This window comes from Echinops telfairi, unplaced genomic scaffold (genome assembly GCF_000313985.2).
Source record: "Echinops telfairi isolate 266 unplaced genomic scaffold, ASM31398v2 ScPeMD7_23;HRSCAF=83, whole genome shotgun sequence".
In the NCBI taxonomy this organism is placed as follows: domain Eukaryota; kingdom Metazoa; phylum Chordata; class Mammalia; order Afrosoricida; family Tenrecidae; genus Echinops; species Echinops telfairi.
The window spans coordinates 89,370,511-89,385,994 of NW_022103920.1; the positions used below are offsets into that span (position 1 = coordinate 89,370,511).

General features: G+C 44.4%; 1 protein-coding gene across 3 annotated transcripts in view; it reads right to left on the minus strand.

Annotated features, from left to right (window-relative positions):
* Positions 1 to 13,328: 13,328 nt before the first annotated feature.
* Positions 13,329 to 15,484, minus strand: part of PDE1C (phosphodiesterase 1C) — a 329,943-nt gene continuing 327,787 nt past the window's right edge. The window contains exon 18 of one of the 3 annotated variants that reach the window (XM_004702764.3): positions 13,329 to 14,006. In XM_004702764.3, the coding sequence (XP_004702821.1) occupies positions 13,837 to 14,006 (170 nt within the window). In that variant the 3' untranslated portion in view covers positions 13,329 to 13,836. The remainder of the gene's footprint in view (positions 14,007 to 15,484) is intronic. The other 2 variants (XM_045288741.1, XR_006679955.1) reach the window with 2 other exon arrangements.

The following is a 15,484-nucleotide window of genomic DNA, read 5'->3' on the forward strand; positions in this document are numbered from 1 at the left end:
ATAAAAGAGCAAAGCTTGAGGCCCTAGGTGGCTCCCACAGTTAAGGGCTCTACTATTAGCCAAAGGTTGATGGTTCAAAAAAGAGCAAAGCTCTTTGGGAATCATGGAATTTTGGAGATGGGAGAAACACACACAGAAAGGTTACAGGTTGTGGTAGTCAACAGTTCCCTCTCATAAGAGAATACTTAACAAGAAAAACCCACCATAAACTAAACAATATTAAAAGAATATTATATTATCTCACAAAACCATCCATGCATATTTAGGAGGAGACACAAGAATCATCTCTCTCCTCTCTCAAATCTGAAATGTGATTCTGGCAGTTTTCATACATATATTCAAATAGATAAAGATATGTATATATTTTATCTCACCGTGCAGTACACACACACACACACACACAACGAAGGAATATAACAGCTAATTAGTCCACATAGCAGTACAGAGGGCTCAGTTCAACTTACTTTCATAGAAGTTAATATACTTGACGTCCTTCAACTCAGGAGGGCTGCCAGATTCAAGGTCAAGGAACCAGATAGCTGTCTTCCCTCAGGCAATGCAGGCAGAGTCTGCCCGCAAGCAGCAAACAGCAGGTCAGGTCACCAACAGTCAGCAGCTCAGGAGCTTAGCGAAACAGGCCCGCCTGGGATATAGAACTCAAGCAAAACAAGGCGACAGGATCCACCAGCCTCAAGCTCAAGCGATATCCACACCAACAGCGTGGAGAAGCAGTCTCAAAGGAGCCTCAAGCTCTAGCGACATGACCCATGGGTTGGCTTGTCCCACAGCCAGTGTAGCTCATAAGTTAAAGTAGAAAACTAGCTAAACTGTAGCCATACGCTCGTCCGATCACCGGAGAGCAAAAGAGAGGGGGCTGGCCCAGGCAGAGCCATTTAATCTCTTTGCCCTCCAATCAAACTGCAACCTGATTAACCCCACATGTTCCTATTGGCCAGGTTGGCACAATAAGCTTATCTAGCTTAATCACTATGAGTCAGAATTGATTTGATGGCGTCGGACTTTTTTTTGTACACACACACACACACACACACACACACATACACCCTGATGGTTCAGGGGTTATATTCTCCCCTGTTAACCAAAAGACTGTGGTTCAAACCTAGCAGATGATCTATGGGAGAAAGCTGTGGCAGTCTGTTTCCATAAAGGTATATAGCCTTGGAAAGGCTGTGGACCATTTTACTCTGTCCTAAAGGGTTACTATTAGTACTATGAGTTGGGACCAACAGGATGGCAATGTGAATATATATAGATATATACTTTACAAAGGAAGGAAGGAAGAGGAGGAAAAGTAAAACTGAAATGGATTTGGAGTCTTTAGCGACAAACAAGTTGATCTCAAACAAAAACAAACAAAAGTCAGATCACAAAGCACAAAGACAATGATACCATACGTAGATGAATTTAACACCAACTTGAGTCCAAAAGATAGAAAGAAATAAGCGTTGGGACTTTGTGCAGCTTTGATAAGAGAGCACAGAACTTTTGAAGAATGCTGCTCATCAGGGTGAGCTATCTCCTGAGTCTAACTGTCAGCAAACCCCACTGTTGGCGTTTGTACCCAAGGATTATTTCTCATCTGGCTGCATCCACTGTGGGTTGGTAGTATTGGGTGACAGTTGGTTGGGGAAACAGGTGGTCATTCAAGGACCTAGGTACCTGCCATCTTGTGGCTCCACCAACCCCAAGGACCTCTGAACCCTTTGGCAGTTCCTAAGGCCAAATAAATTGTTGAGAAGTATGAGGAAAGTAGCACTGGTGGCATAGTGGCTACTCATTGGGCTTAGATCTGAAAATTCAACAGCTCGAAACCACCAGTCATTGCACCACTAGAATGATGGGGCTTTCTATTCCCATAAAGAAACCCAGGATAACATGATGAGCCAGTCAGGGTGCACTGTAGCAATGATGAAACATACAACTTTCCTCTCGTTCTTAAATGCTCCCCCCCCCCACTATCATGATCCCAATTCTACCTTACAAATCCAGCTAGACCAGAGGATGTACACTGGTACATATAGGAACTGGAAACACAGGGAATCCAGGGCACTTCAGGACCAGTGATGACAGTGGCGATTCCAGGAGGGTAGAGAGAAGGTGCGGTAGAAAGGGGGAACCGATTACAAGGATCTACATTATACCCCCTCCCTGGGGGATGGACAACAGAAAAGTGGGCAAAGGGAGACGCTGGACTGTAAGACAAGTCAAATTAATAACAATTTCTAAATTATCAAGGGTTCATGGGTTGGGGGGATGGAGAGGGATGGGAAAAAATGAGGAGCTGATACCAAGAGCTCAAGTAGAAAGCAAATGTTTTGAGAATGATGATGGCAACAAATGTACAAATATGCTTGACACAACAGATGTATATATGGATTGTGATAAGAGTTGTACAAGTTCCCAATAAAATTATTAAAATAAAAAAAGAAACCGAGCATGGGCAAATCCATAGAGACAATAACTAGAATAAGGGTTGGGGTGGTGGTGGTGGCAGAAGAGGTGGAGGGGTAAGAGGGAGCTGATATCAAAGAGTTTAGAAAGGAAGAAAGTGGTTTGAAATCGATTGTGTTAGTGATTGTACAGCACTGCTTAATATAAATGGTATGATGTGTAGATTAACTCCTAAAAACATGGTTTGGAGGGGGGAAACATTAGTTTCAGAAACTCCAGAAACTCACAGGGACAGATCTACCTTCTATCCTGAATCAGATCTGCCTGAGCACTGGTGTGCACTTTGAGGACACTTCTCATGTCCTCCCTCGCCCTCTCCTATTCTACAAGGAAGAAAACAAAACACTTGGAGTCAAGCGGGTTCCAACTCCCAAGCGTGGGAGCAGAGCCGTGCTTCCTCGCGCCTGGCTCACTTTGGGAAGTAGACTCCCAGGCTTTCTTCTGGGTGTCGCTGGGGAGGGTCTCCAACTTTCAACCTTTCAGGTAGGAGCCAAGGGTGTGAACTATGTGTGCCATCCAGGGACTCCCATGGTAGTCTAGCTATTATTTATTTCTACATATACTTGTACACTCTAGTGCAAGGAAGTCCAGAAAAGAATGATGCATTTGAATTATAGTGTTGGTGAAGAATATTGTATTGGCAGTGCCACGAATTGCCAGGAGAACAAGCGAATCTCTCGTGGAGGAAGCACATCCAGAATGTTCCTTAGAGGCGACGATGGATGTCAAGACGTTGTTTGCATGCAAGAGGAAGACCTTCTGTGATACAAATTGACACAGTGGCTTCAACCCTGGCCTCACGTGGAGCAACAATTGTGAGGAAGGCACAGGACGCAGCAGTGATGTATTCTGTTATACAGAGTCACTACACATTCGAACCAACCTGATAGCACCTAACGCCACCGCAGCACCCTCGTACATACAATGACGTGAGCATCGTTGTTATTAAGAGACCGGTCTCTATTCCATGTTTTTAGAATTTCTGTCATATGTGTCCCAATATTTTTCTCCAATTTTATGTTCCTCCATGGGGAGAACTTTCCCACCAAATATTTATTAGTAGTATCCTTTAAACAATAGGACTATTCAAGAACCTAAACCCTGGGTTTGATGGAGGGACACATATAGAGAGAGACTATCAGAAACAACTTTCCCACCCTTTTAAATTCCAAGAAGCTTCCAACTGTATTCAGGTAAAAACGATCACCACTGAAGACACTCTGTAAGTCAACAGGTAACTCTGAGTGGCACAAAAGGTTAAGCTCTGGTTCGTGGTGATGCAGTGGTTACAAGTTGGGCTGAAATCTGCATGTTCGGCTGTTCAAAACCAGCAGCAGCTCCATGGAAGAAAGGCTGGGCTTTATACTTCCGTAAACAGTTACTGTCTCAGAAACCCACAGGGAATAGCAAATGACTCGAGTCAGCATTGACTCAGAGGCAGTGAGGTTGGTTTGGTTTGGAGAGGCACCTTGGAAGAGAGACTTGGCTCTCTGCTTCTAACAAGGCACAGCCGTCGAAAACCCTCTGGAATGCAGGTCTACTCTGAAACACACCGGATAGCCATGAGTGGGCCTGTAACTCCGCTTCAGCTGGCTTGGGTTTGGGATTGGAATTCAGCAGCGAGCAAACGTCCCTGAAATACACCAGGTGGCAGCAGAGTATAAGAAGTGAGGGTGAGTTCTTCAAGATAGCGCTTTAATGGGCTTCCATCAAATCAAACACATCAATGTCGTGTTTAAGTGTGTGTCTTAATTCCTTGTGCCACCTGTTTGCCATGGCTTCAACCTCATTTCCAAAAATGAGGGAGGCACAGTTGATGACCAGCGACACCCCTTTTATGTGACTGATTAACAGTCAGATATATTATGGGTGTGAGACTGTTTATTGACAACACACCTGTGTTGTCTGATACAGCATCGCCCCAAGGCATTTGAGGGCCTATTTTAGGAAACAGTGAGATCACAACCTGATACTGGTTTCCAAGATTTGTAATAATCATGTGGCCCGTGTGGATGTTGTTTGTGGGAGAGCCTCAGGTGCTCAAATGACCTGCTTACAGGGGTGAGGACCTAAGCACTACAGCCAGGTTTCTCCTGAGACATTTCCACTCTCAGAGGGACAGCAGACGCCTATGAGCAGCAACATGGTCTTCTTTTTAATTACTATTTCATGAAAATAGTATGGGACGTCAATCTTGAAACATTATTTTTCCCTTCCCTCCCCGAATCCACTGGGATTTTGACACATGAAGAGATGTTCAATCAGCACCACACATGTTAAGTTAAAGCAAAACTACATTATGTACCCAGAGCTGAGAAATTGATTCTTAACAGAATAAAAACACCAATTGATTGGAACCGATTGCCTGAAACTCTCTCGGGGGAGGGGGAAGGGGGTGTTCTGAGCTTTTTGAGAACAGGTACAGCAATTATTTCGTCGCGTCAGCTCTCGGAGGTGAGATGAGGGGAATGATACATGCACCTGTGTTCATGCATCTTCTACCTCTGCCTTACTCCCATTTGGCATCAGTCCCAGCCATTACCTGCTGCGGTTCTATTTTATACAGAGCCCAGCTGTTGTTGTTATCAAGGAGATGAGCATGCAAGAGAAAGGGAGTGGTCCCTGCTCTCCAGGAGATAATGTTGTTTTATTTTAAAGACAAAGCAAACACAGTCGTATCCACCCTCCTAGAAGGACAGAGTAGAACTGCCCTATCAGATTTTCAAGGTTGCGGTCTTCCTGGAAGCAGAACTTCCACATCTGTCTCCCAGCGATCAGCTGGTGGGTTCAAATGGTTGACGTTTTGGTGAGCAGGTGAGTGCTTTAACCATTGTGCCATGATCCGATAAAAAAATCAAATTATTTCCAAAGTCTTTGAATCCAAGCATTCTGAGCCATACAGGGAGGTGGATGTCATCATGTGTCCTGGGAAGGTGGCGTTTTCTCCTGAGCTCTGAAGGAGAACTAAGATTCCAGGCTGAACGGATGTGGACAAACATGAGAACTGACTTGGTTCAACAAGAAATGCCTGTCTGCGACGGTCCCAAGTGCTTCAGGAAGCAGCTGCCCCTGCTGAGGAACCCTGCCCACCAGAAAAGGACCGCCGTTCGTCCCCTTCACACAGCGGTGGGATTCACATAATTTAACAACCAATTCACTGCCCACTGACAGTTTTGAGTATTAAAAAAAAGGTGTACTGAAAGGGAGCTTATTATTGCAAACAGTTAAGACTTAAATCAGAACAATAGAAGAGGCACACAAAACTCGATTCTAAGAGTTTTAAAATATGAATGAAAAATATTAAATACCATATATACTCGTGTGTAAGCTGAGTTTTTTGGCATATTTTTCATGCAGTTTTTGTGGTAAAATTAGTTGCCTTGGCTGATAGTCAGGCCGGCTCATACTCGAGTATATACAGTAATGCCTGACAAAATACAACGAAACTGGTATTTAAGGTATTTCCATCTTGCTTTGGATTGGTGTCCTCACTTGCAGGAATCGTCACTCATCTCTGAGCATCGTCGGCTGTGTGATTTATCCTTCACCATCTTTTCATTGTAGGAGTAAGGTCTCCTTCCTCAATTGGACAATAGTCATTGTGCTGGACGCAATGGCTTCTCTTTGAACATACTATGTTCATCCTTGAGAAACCCTTTCTGCTTCTGCTGAACTTACAGCAATTGTTCGGACAAAACATTCTCAGGAATTGTATAATTTACCCATAATTTCTCCTGGGAACTTGGGGCCAACACCACGCTGAAATGAATGACCGCGTGTCACCATCTGGTTGTTTGGCACGTTTTCTCTGTTACGTTGTCAATTTGTTTGCTGGAAGTAACAAACTCAAGGAATAAAAATGCATTTCATCAAAAATAGAACAAGTTTTATCAAATGGATAAATAAATGTTTCCAGCATGGTTCCGTCTAATTGTTTATACCGATGGATGGAATGAACATGACCGGAGGGGCCGAGAATCCGCAGTTATGCAGATGAACAGGAAAACGAGTACGCTGTGGTTGCCACATTGAGCGGCTGCCCAGCCACCCACCTTAGAGAGAAACTTGATGACAAGCGCCATTTGACAACTGGTTCAACGAGCTCGACAGAAAACTAGGTGTGGATTCTGCGGAACCAGTGTGAACCGGCTGGATCTCACCAATGCCTACGTATCTGTTCCTTAAATAGCACCGATGACATCCACCTCCCTATATGGCTCAGTATGCTTGGGCGGAAAGGCTTTGGAAATCACTTGATACTTTTATCCGGTCATGGCTGGAAGAGCAGGGCTGGGGGCAGAGGGCCTGCCTTCAGTACAGCACAGGACCTTCTGTCGGGAAGCATCATGCTAAGGTCCCTGGCTTCCGAGTTGGAATGACTGCAGGACAGCGGAACCACAGATGATTCATGAGGGTGAGGAGGAGGCTCAGCTGAAACAACGCTCACAAAGAACATCTGGGGGGCAGAGGCTGGGGGCAACCTGGTGCTCTGAGAGAAACACCCTGGGGTGCAAACACCTGCAGGGGAGCCTCCTCTCTACCCTTTCTTACCTGCTCTGCAAATGTCAGCAAATCAGTGAAACCTTGGGGTTCTCACAAAGGGGCAGCCCGAGGCTCCTGGGAAACGGAATTAAAAAGTAATGGAATTTGTTCCACGGTCTTTGAAGCCCACCCCCATATGTCTTCCTCCCAAGGTCTGTTAAATATATTAATGTATTTTAAAGTGCAAAGACTAGTGTGTTCTCAAAACTTATTAATTCATTGAGCTTTTTCATCTATTTTGCTAGAGCAGTATATTAGCATTTCCATTGTTTTCATAGCTCTGAGGGGACAGATTCACCTACCTTGTTGTCTTGACTTAGTAGCCTTTGACATTTGTGTTTTGAAGTCGAGTCTTTCTTTATGCTGTCCGTCTTAAGAGAGGCTACGAGAAGGGCAATAAATGAATGCTAAGGCAATAAATGAATAAATGAATCATTTCAGAAAGGCAGATTTGTGACAAGGTACTTCTGTCAGCATGGATTAGATGAACCTCGTACCCAGTCATACCAAATGCTGTATGCCATCAAAAATCCTCAGAGAACCTAAGTTGAAGATTAAAATATAAAGGTTCTGTTCTGTTGTCATCGGTCTTGATCCATCCCAGTGAAAATAAATGTTATCTTTGAGTATAATAAAAGTACAATGAATATTCATAAGCCCTCTAGAATAGTCAATACTGACCACCACCAAGACTCAATTTCTCCATTCCTAGTGCTGCAAGACCCTCTCTTGCCTCAAATGCCCTTGCTAGGGAACCAGAGACTCTGTCCAGGGCAGAGTCTGGGGGACATGTCTTTAACCCTTCATGTGCCCACACATCTTAGCCACGAGCATCCTCCCTTCTAATATAATTTGGCAGATTCCCGATAAACCACTATCTTGACTCAATGAAGCTCTTTTGTAAACTTGGAAGTGAACTGAAAGTAAACAGTCTTTAAACAGATAGGAAAGACAGAAAAGCCTAAAGTGATGTCAGATGACACTGAGACTTTCCAAACTCTCCTTTGAGAGGGAAATAACTAAAGTGGATGGAAGAAACGAAGGCTCTTACTTGGATCCCAAATCAATTCTCACAGAAGCATCTGTCACGAAATCAGATGACATATACTATTTTCAAATCTGCTGCAAAAGATCTAGTTAAAGTGTTTAAAAACAAAGATGTGACCTTGAAGATTAAGTGTGCCTGATCAAAGCTCTGGTGGTGTTGTCTGGTAAGCGATGGACTACTCACCTCAGGGTCAGCAGTTCAAATCCACCCGCCATGCCTCAGGAGAAAAAACGAAGCTCTTTGCTCCTTCAGAAACCCTTTAGAGGGTCATGAAGTCAGAATCAATTTCATGGCACTGAATTTTTATTGTTTTTCTTTTTAGACCAAAGTCATGGTATTTTTCATTGTTTCGTGTGCATGTGAAAGCGAGACCATGAACAAGGAAGAGAGAGGAGAATGAATGTATTTGAATTATAAGGAAGACTATTAAAATTACCATGGACTTCCAGAATGAAGAAATCCGAGTTGAACAAAGTAGAATCAGAACAGGTGCTCCTTAAAAGTGAAGATGACAAGACTTAGTCTCACATGCTTTGGACCTAGTATTAGGAGAGATCCGTCCCTGGAGAAGGACATCACGCTTGTTAAAGGAGAAGGTGCAGCAACGATGGGTCCAAAGGAGCAACACTTGTGCAGAGGGCTCAGGATACGGCAGGGTTTGGGTCTGTTATCCACAGGACGGCGATGAGTCAGAACGGACGCCCTGGTGCCTTTCAACAACTCCTGCCATCCTAGTGGACTCAAAAGCACAGTGGCTTGGGCGCTGCAGGTTTCTCTATTTTAAAAAAGCTCAGTAGGGGCTCTCATGATGAAGCTTACCCGGTATGTGACAGTAAGAGCTAGAAATGAAGATAATTCACAAACTCAGCACCTGTTCAAAGCGGTCACCGCACTCCCTTTGGAAGACCGCTCTTATAACCAGTGTGTCTAGGTGCTGTGGACTGGGCCCTGCGCCCATCAGAACAAAACACTGCCTGACGGTGCACCCTGGCGTGTTCCGCTGCAGTTGTCAGTGGTGTGTGACCCAGCAAGCTGCCATGAGCAGACAGGGGGTGACATGCGTGAGGTGCACTGACTGGGAATCAAATGGGACTCCCACGTGGATGGTGAGAATTCCACCATGGGGCAACTACTGCCTCTGCCTTTCTAAATCCACTGCCCTCAGGGACATTCTGACTCTCTAGGGCAGAGTAGAAGTGCTCCTCAGGGTTTACAAGACTGATCAGCATTCTCCCGCAAAAGAGTTGGTGAGTTTGAACTGCCAACCCAGGGCTTAGCAGCCCAGTGTTTAACCTGTTGTGCTACCACTTGAGGCTTCTTCACGAATATAACTATAGGTGGGGGGACATAACTCCCAAGAGCTTAGTTTCAGAGGGGAAAGACATATTTATACTGGTCTTTTATTAGAGGGACTGGTGGGGGAAGTCTTGCCTATATTGCCTTAAAGATTGAAACGTCCACTTCAAAGATCCTGTCAGTTCTTTGTGCCTAGAGAAGCAGGGTCCAGAATAAACGCCCTGTGTTTGATCGACAGAATAAGTTCATGCCTGTGGAAACACCCAGGCATTGATGATGTGGTAAGTGAAACATAGACAGCTTTGCAATATCACAAGGGTTCAACACTTCACAACAGAGGAGAAAAGTTCTTGGCAAAAGGAGAAATCCAAGAAGGAAAAGGTGAATCCTACCATAAGGCAGACACCTAAAACCCAACCCCCCTGCCTTCAAAGTCAAAGCCGACTCACAACGACGCTCTCTGGGTTGCCAAGGCTCTAAATCTTCAGTGGAGCAGGTAGCTTCAGCTTTCTTTCTTGGAGCAGCTGGTGGGTTTGAACTAACAGCCTTGCAGTTAGCAGCCCAACGCTTGCTTGATAGTGCCAGGTTAGAATGAAGGCATTCTCTACCCAAAAAACCCACCAAAAAACCGGCTAACTGTTGCTGCCATCCCTTAATTGTAAGCAGTTCCTCCTGCTGCGCTGTCTATCCTAAGCCTTTAGGTAATCCAGTAGGTGTGGATTACTGGAATTTTAGAAGATTTTGTTTTCAAAAAGTTAGTTTGGGTTTGAGGTGAGGCGCATAGGAACTGAACGAAGCAGAGCAACAGCAGGAAACGAGTTGTCAACAAGATGATGTCTGGGAACAAGAGACGGTAGATGTTCAAGATGCCAGAAATGTAGGGAGGCACTTGAAGAAAACCTGGTGGGTAAAAATTTCGTTTCTTACTCAATGTGAGAAGACATATGTGGTCGTTACATAATTTCATGACAACTTGATCATTGTAGGGCTGGGATCTAGACTGTCAATCAGGTCACAGCTTGATGATGCCTCCTTGTGGATGTGGCCCTCGCATGAAGATTCTGGGAACTTCCTCGCACTCTCTTTGCTTCCCCTTCCTGTTGAAGAGCCACACTCAGAGCTGGAGGAACCACGTGGAGACCCATGCCAGTGCTGAGATGCTTCCCCGGACATTAGAGCCACAAGGCTTTGCAGCCACCGGCCTGTGATCTTCCTGAATTTTGCATCATTGCATGTGGCTGTGTGAGTCTGAAGAAGGATTTTTGGACTAGTACTGGACTTATGGGCTAATATCGGACTTATGGACTTGATCTGGACTAGGCTAGGATGTTTTCTTAATATACAATTACTCTTTGATACAATGTTCTTCCTTACACATATATGAGTGTCTCTGGATTTGTTTCTCTAGTCAACCCAGCCTAACACAATATACTAAGGAGTAAAGAGCAGGGAGACGCAGAAACCGCATCAATGTCAGAACAGTGCGCTGTGGCGGCGTAATCCACGGACGCAGTAAGAACTTGTCTTCACTGCCTGAAGTGGGAGGAGATTGATACCTGCCCAAGGTCATAGAACTCGTGAGACACTTGTGTGGTTCTCAGGCTGGACAAACTGACTTCTCTTTACTACATTTCACTTTCTCTCCAAGCAATACTAGCAAAGATTTCCTGCATCCATCCTCTACCTAGCCCCTTGCTATGCTGAGATAAACAATATTGTTTTCCTCAATTGACCATGGAGGAAACTCAAGTGTAGAGAAACTACTTAACCTGGTAGCAATTACAGGGCAAAGAAAAAGCAGAGCTAGGACTTAATGACAGGCTTTTGTAACTTCAAGTCCTAGTTTGCCACCACTAGTTTATATAGCTTAGCTTGGAATGATGTAAAGAGAAGGAGGCACCATGAGCAGTCGCAGCCAGAGTAGAGGCTATGATGGGTGACTCATATTGACACATTGACTCCTTGGGTCAGTGGTGTAGAGATGAGTTTCTAACAAAAATGCTGTCACGGCATGATTAGAGAGCACATGGTTCACAATTTACCCTTTACATTAAGTTGCACTGATCACCGTGACAAGCTATTCAGCATTGAAATCTAGCACTTTCCAGATGAATCCCAAAGAAGAAAAATGATGACTCACACGCAAGAAAATCCTTTAAAAGCATCTTTTTATTTGCTGTAAGAATATAATCTGGCATTTCTATACAATCCATCATGCAAAAATCGTGGTAGGCATTTTGCAAGCGGCGCTGAATCTTAACATCTGTCCATCTTAATTATCTCAATCAAAATATAAGCAAAGGTTGACAAAAAAATAACATCTGGTGACAAAGGGTTACAGAAGGAGCCAGCCCTCTTCTCCAGGATCACGATTTCTCACCTGAAGAAGCACAGCCACTAGCCCCTCCCCCTTCACAAAAACAAACCTCTAAGGGTGGATGTATCAAGAGACAGACACGCAGCATCATTTGTAGGTTGATCCATTGGGTACCAAGGATGCCACAATTCCATGGGCGGTTTGGGTGGTCAAATGGCTCTGTGCAGCAAGCACTAAAGCCTCCCTCTATGGAGAGGCAGAAATCACCTGCGGGGTTAACCTAACTCAGGGGGCATCGACACTACAAGACTACAAAAGAGTCTTCTTGTCTAGGCTCCAGGCAAGGTGCTGAGAATTACAATTGCTTCCCTAACAGAAGTCACAGTGATTGCTTTGAATAGAAATCAAATGTCTCTGAAAGACCATCACCAAGCACATGATAGAGGCATTATGCAACAGCATGATGGGCACTACACTCTGCAGGTAGCTCAACCTGCATAACTGCAGTTCCTCAGAATAGGGGGGTGGGGAAAGGAGAGGACACTATGCCTTGTAGAGTTAAACCCCGAACGGGGTGGCCACACAGGCCCAGCTCCTTCCTGGTGGAAATGTCCTGGGGCGTGTGGTTTTGATGTAGAGCTCTCACCTCACACAGCTCCATTGCTTTTGTGTGCACCTATGTCTCACCAGGGTAGCACTGGGGACCTATATGAATTTTCACCTGCAGCGCCTGATGCACAGTAAGTACTATGAATCCCACTTCTTGTTAAGCAGATGGAGGCTACTAAGGATGAAGCTGAGATCCTAAAACTAGTTACATTCCTAGGGCAAAGAGTGGAGATAAGATCTGACCACGAGCACAGATCTGTCATTGTACCAGGATGTTTATAAGAGATCAAGGGCTATTTTTCAGTTTGAACTTTGCCAGTTCTTAGAGACCAGGGTAACAACCCGAGGAAGAGACACATGGAGGGAGGTGAGTTCTATTCTACCAACACAACAGCTCGTTCCAACCCCAGGTGAGTGCTGGGGTCCTACAGGGCTTGGAGTATGCGGGTCTTTGGGGACAGTGAGCTGAGATTGTCATTGAAGGGGACAAATGAGCAGAAGGAATCTGAGCTAGGTATGGGGTTGGGCATCCTCATGATCAAGAGCCAGAAAAGCCAACCTGTGTGTCCTTCGGGAGTGTCTGAGGCACCGCTAGCCCTTCAATGTCGAGAAATTTGAGTCAAGATTTCTCTCTTACAAACTCTCAAATCCTTAAAATTGCCATGAGGCTATCGGGTATGAGGTACATCCTGAGAACCAAAAATAAGGGTCTTTCTTTTATTTTTTATTTTGATTTGCTTTGTGAAGCCTGCGTTCAGAAATATCTATGAACACAGCAATTCATTAATCTTCACCCTCCCCATGAAGTTGTTATAATTCGTCTTGAATGCATTTATCTTGAAAGTGACATATTGGTTCAAAGTTTAAATAGGTGTATTGAATGCAACAAAACAACCTAACTGCATTATTTCCTAACTATTTACTACCTAACTCACTGCAATCGAGTTGGTGCCGACGCATTGTGACCCTCCAGGACAGGGTAGAACTCTTCCTCTGGGTTTCTGAGACTTAACTCTTTGTGGGAGTAGAAATCCCGGTCTTTTGCCTGGGAACAGCTGATGGTTTCAAACTGTGGACCTTTCCGATGGATCACAGCCCAACTGTAACCACTATGCCTTTTAGGGGTCCATGATAAGTGAATTAAAAATTGGAAAAGATGATCTGAGAAGTGTTGTTTTTTTTTTAAACAAGGCTAATTATCAAGTGAATATTTTTAATGGGGCAAGCCGACTTCCAGGAATGAAAATAGTAGCAATGGAAGGGGTTCCATTTGTCCCGAATAAATCGTATCATTTAAAATTTGATCCAATTGCGATTTTGAAAGAGTTACCTGCACCAATAAAAGTCACATAGACGACATTCTTACTGACCTGCTGCTGGACCCAAGCTCGACCCAACGCGATGATTAATGAGCTCACAATATAACAACAAAGGAGGATCCCGTAGACAGCCTTCAAAGAGCTCTGGTGGATCAGCCTCCTGGAGTCTCTGGTGAGAACTGAGAAGCAGTAGGTCGGTCTTTCCTTCACTCCTCCTCTTCATTCCCTTGGACTTATTTTCTGTTCCAATTATGTGAGATGTTCTGTATCTTTTTCATTTTGATCCTCTGGTCCAGCATCTTGTACCTCACAGGGTGTTCGTCGGTTTTCTTTGGTACCGAAGGTGCATAGGAGCTAGATGCGTAAGCGGGGCGTTTAAAGTGACGTAAAGGAGGCTTGATGACTGGAGGCCATGGAAAGGAAGACAGACGGACAGCCATTAGCCTCACGAATGACTGGGCATGCTATCAACCCTATCCCTGTCTGCTACCTCTGCAAACAGCAAAGAACCACGGAATTCCCACTGAGAACCATCTTACATGGGGATAAATAAACACGTCGCAACTGGGCCACTCACTTAAATAAAGGCATGAAATCCCTAGAGATAGACAGCAATGACCCCAAGACATGAAGTTTCTTGGATAAGGAATGGATGGGCTTGTGGAATGGAAAGGGGGTACTGGAGCCACGTTGGGACGAGGAAAGCAAACATGGGGCAACAGCCATTTCCTTAACCCACAGGTAGCATAATACGTAAATTATTAGGTTTGAAAAGTGGCATGCAATCCTGAAGGGCTGGGAAAACAAACAAAAAAATAGCACCTCAATTAGAAAATATTTACAATCACATTCTGATAAAGATTTTCTATCAGATGTATTCAAAGTACTCTTAAATGTCAACAGTCAGGGAACAAACAAGCCAACTTCAAAATGGCAAAAGTTCTGAACATAGTTCTCATCAAAAAAGATGCACAGATGGCAAATAAGCATATGAAAAGGCATTCGATATCATTTATTATTCGAGATTTGCAACTTCCGACAACAATGACACATACCTATTAGAATGGTTAAAATCCAAAACATCGACGACACTAAATGCTGCGAAAGATGCAGGGCCACAGTCACTCTGCTCAGTCATTACTCTGGGGATGCAAAATGGTCCTTCCACTTTGGAAAACAGCTTGGCATGCTTCGTGCCTTACAAAGCTAAATCTATGTGTTCCTAGGGAGCTCCGACCCACTTGAAAACATATACACACAAAAACCCACACATACATTTTATAGAAACGTCCCTCCCCGCACCCCACCCCAAGCCCAGAAGCAATGAAAATGTCCTTCAAGAAGCGGGCAGATAAACAAACTGTCCTACACCCACATAAGGAAATACTATCACGGATCAAAATGAAACGAGATACTAAAGCACACAAAGAGACAGATGAATCTTGAACACATGCTGTTAAAGGAAGCCTGCCGGCTTGTGAAAGGTGTATACTGTACCGGCTGCCATTTCAAAGCAAAATAGTAAAGATGTTTTTGTTTGCTTGTTTGTTATTAGTCCATGATTACCATTGTTTTCAGAGCAGCCAGACAGGATGAAGCCATGAAGCACAGGACAATGTTATTCTGTGGGATCGTAAAGGTGGCCAAGATCATTGGACCTTGAAAACACAATGATGGGCCTTAATCTATGAACAGTTTTAAAACTGATTTAGGAGACTCACTCACTCACTGCCTCACTCTCTCACTGTCTCACTCTCTCACTGACTCACTCACTCACTGCCTCACTCACTCACTCACTGCCTCACTCACTCACTGCCTCACTCACTCACTGTCTCACTCTCTCACTGTCTCACTCTCACTGCCTCACTCTCTCACTGACTC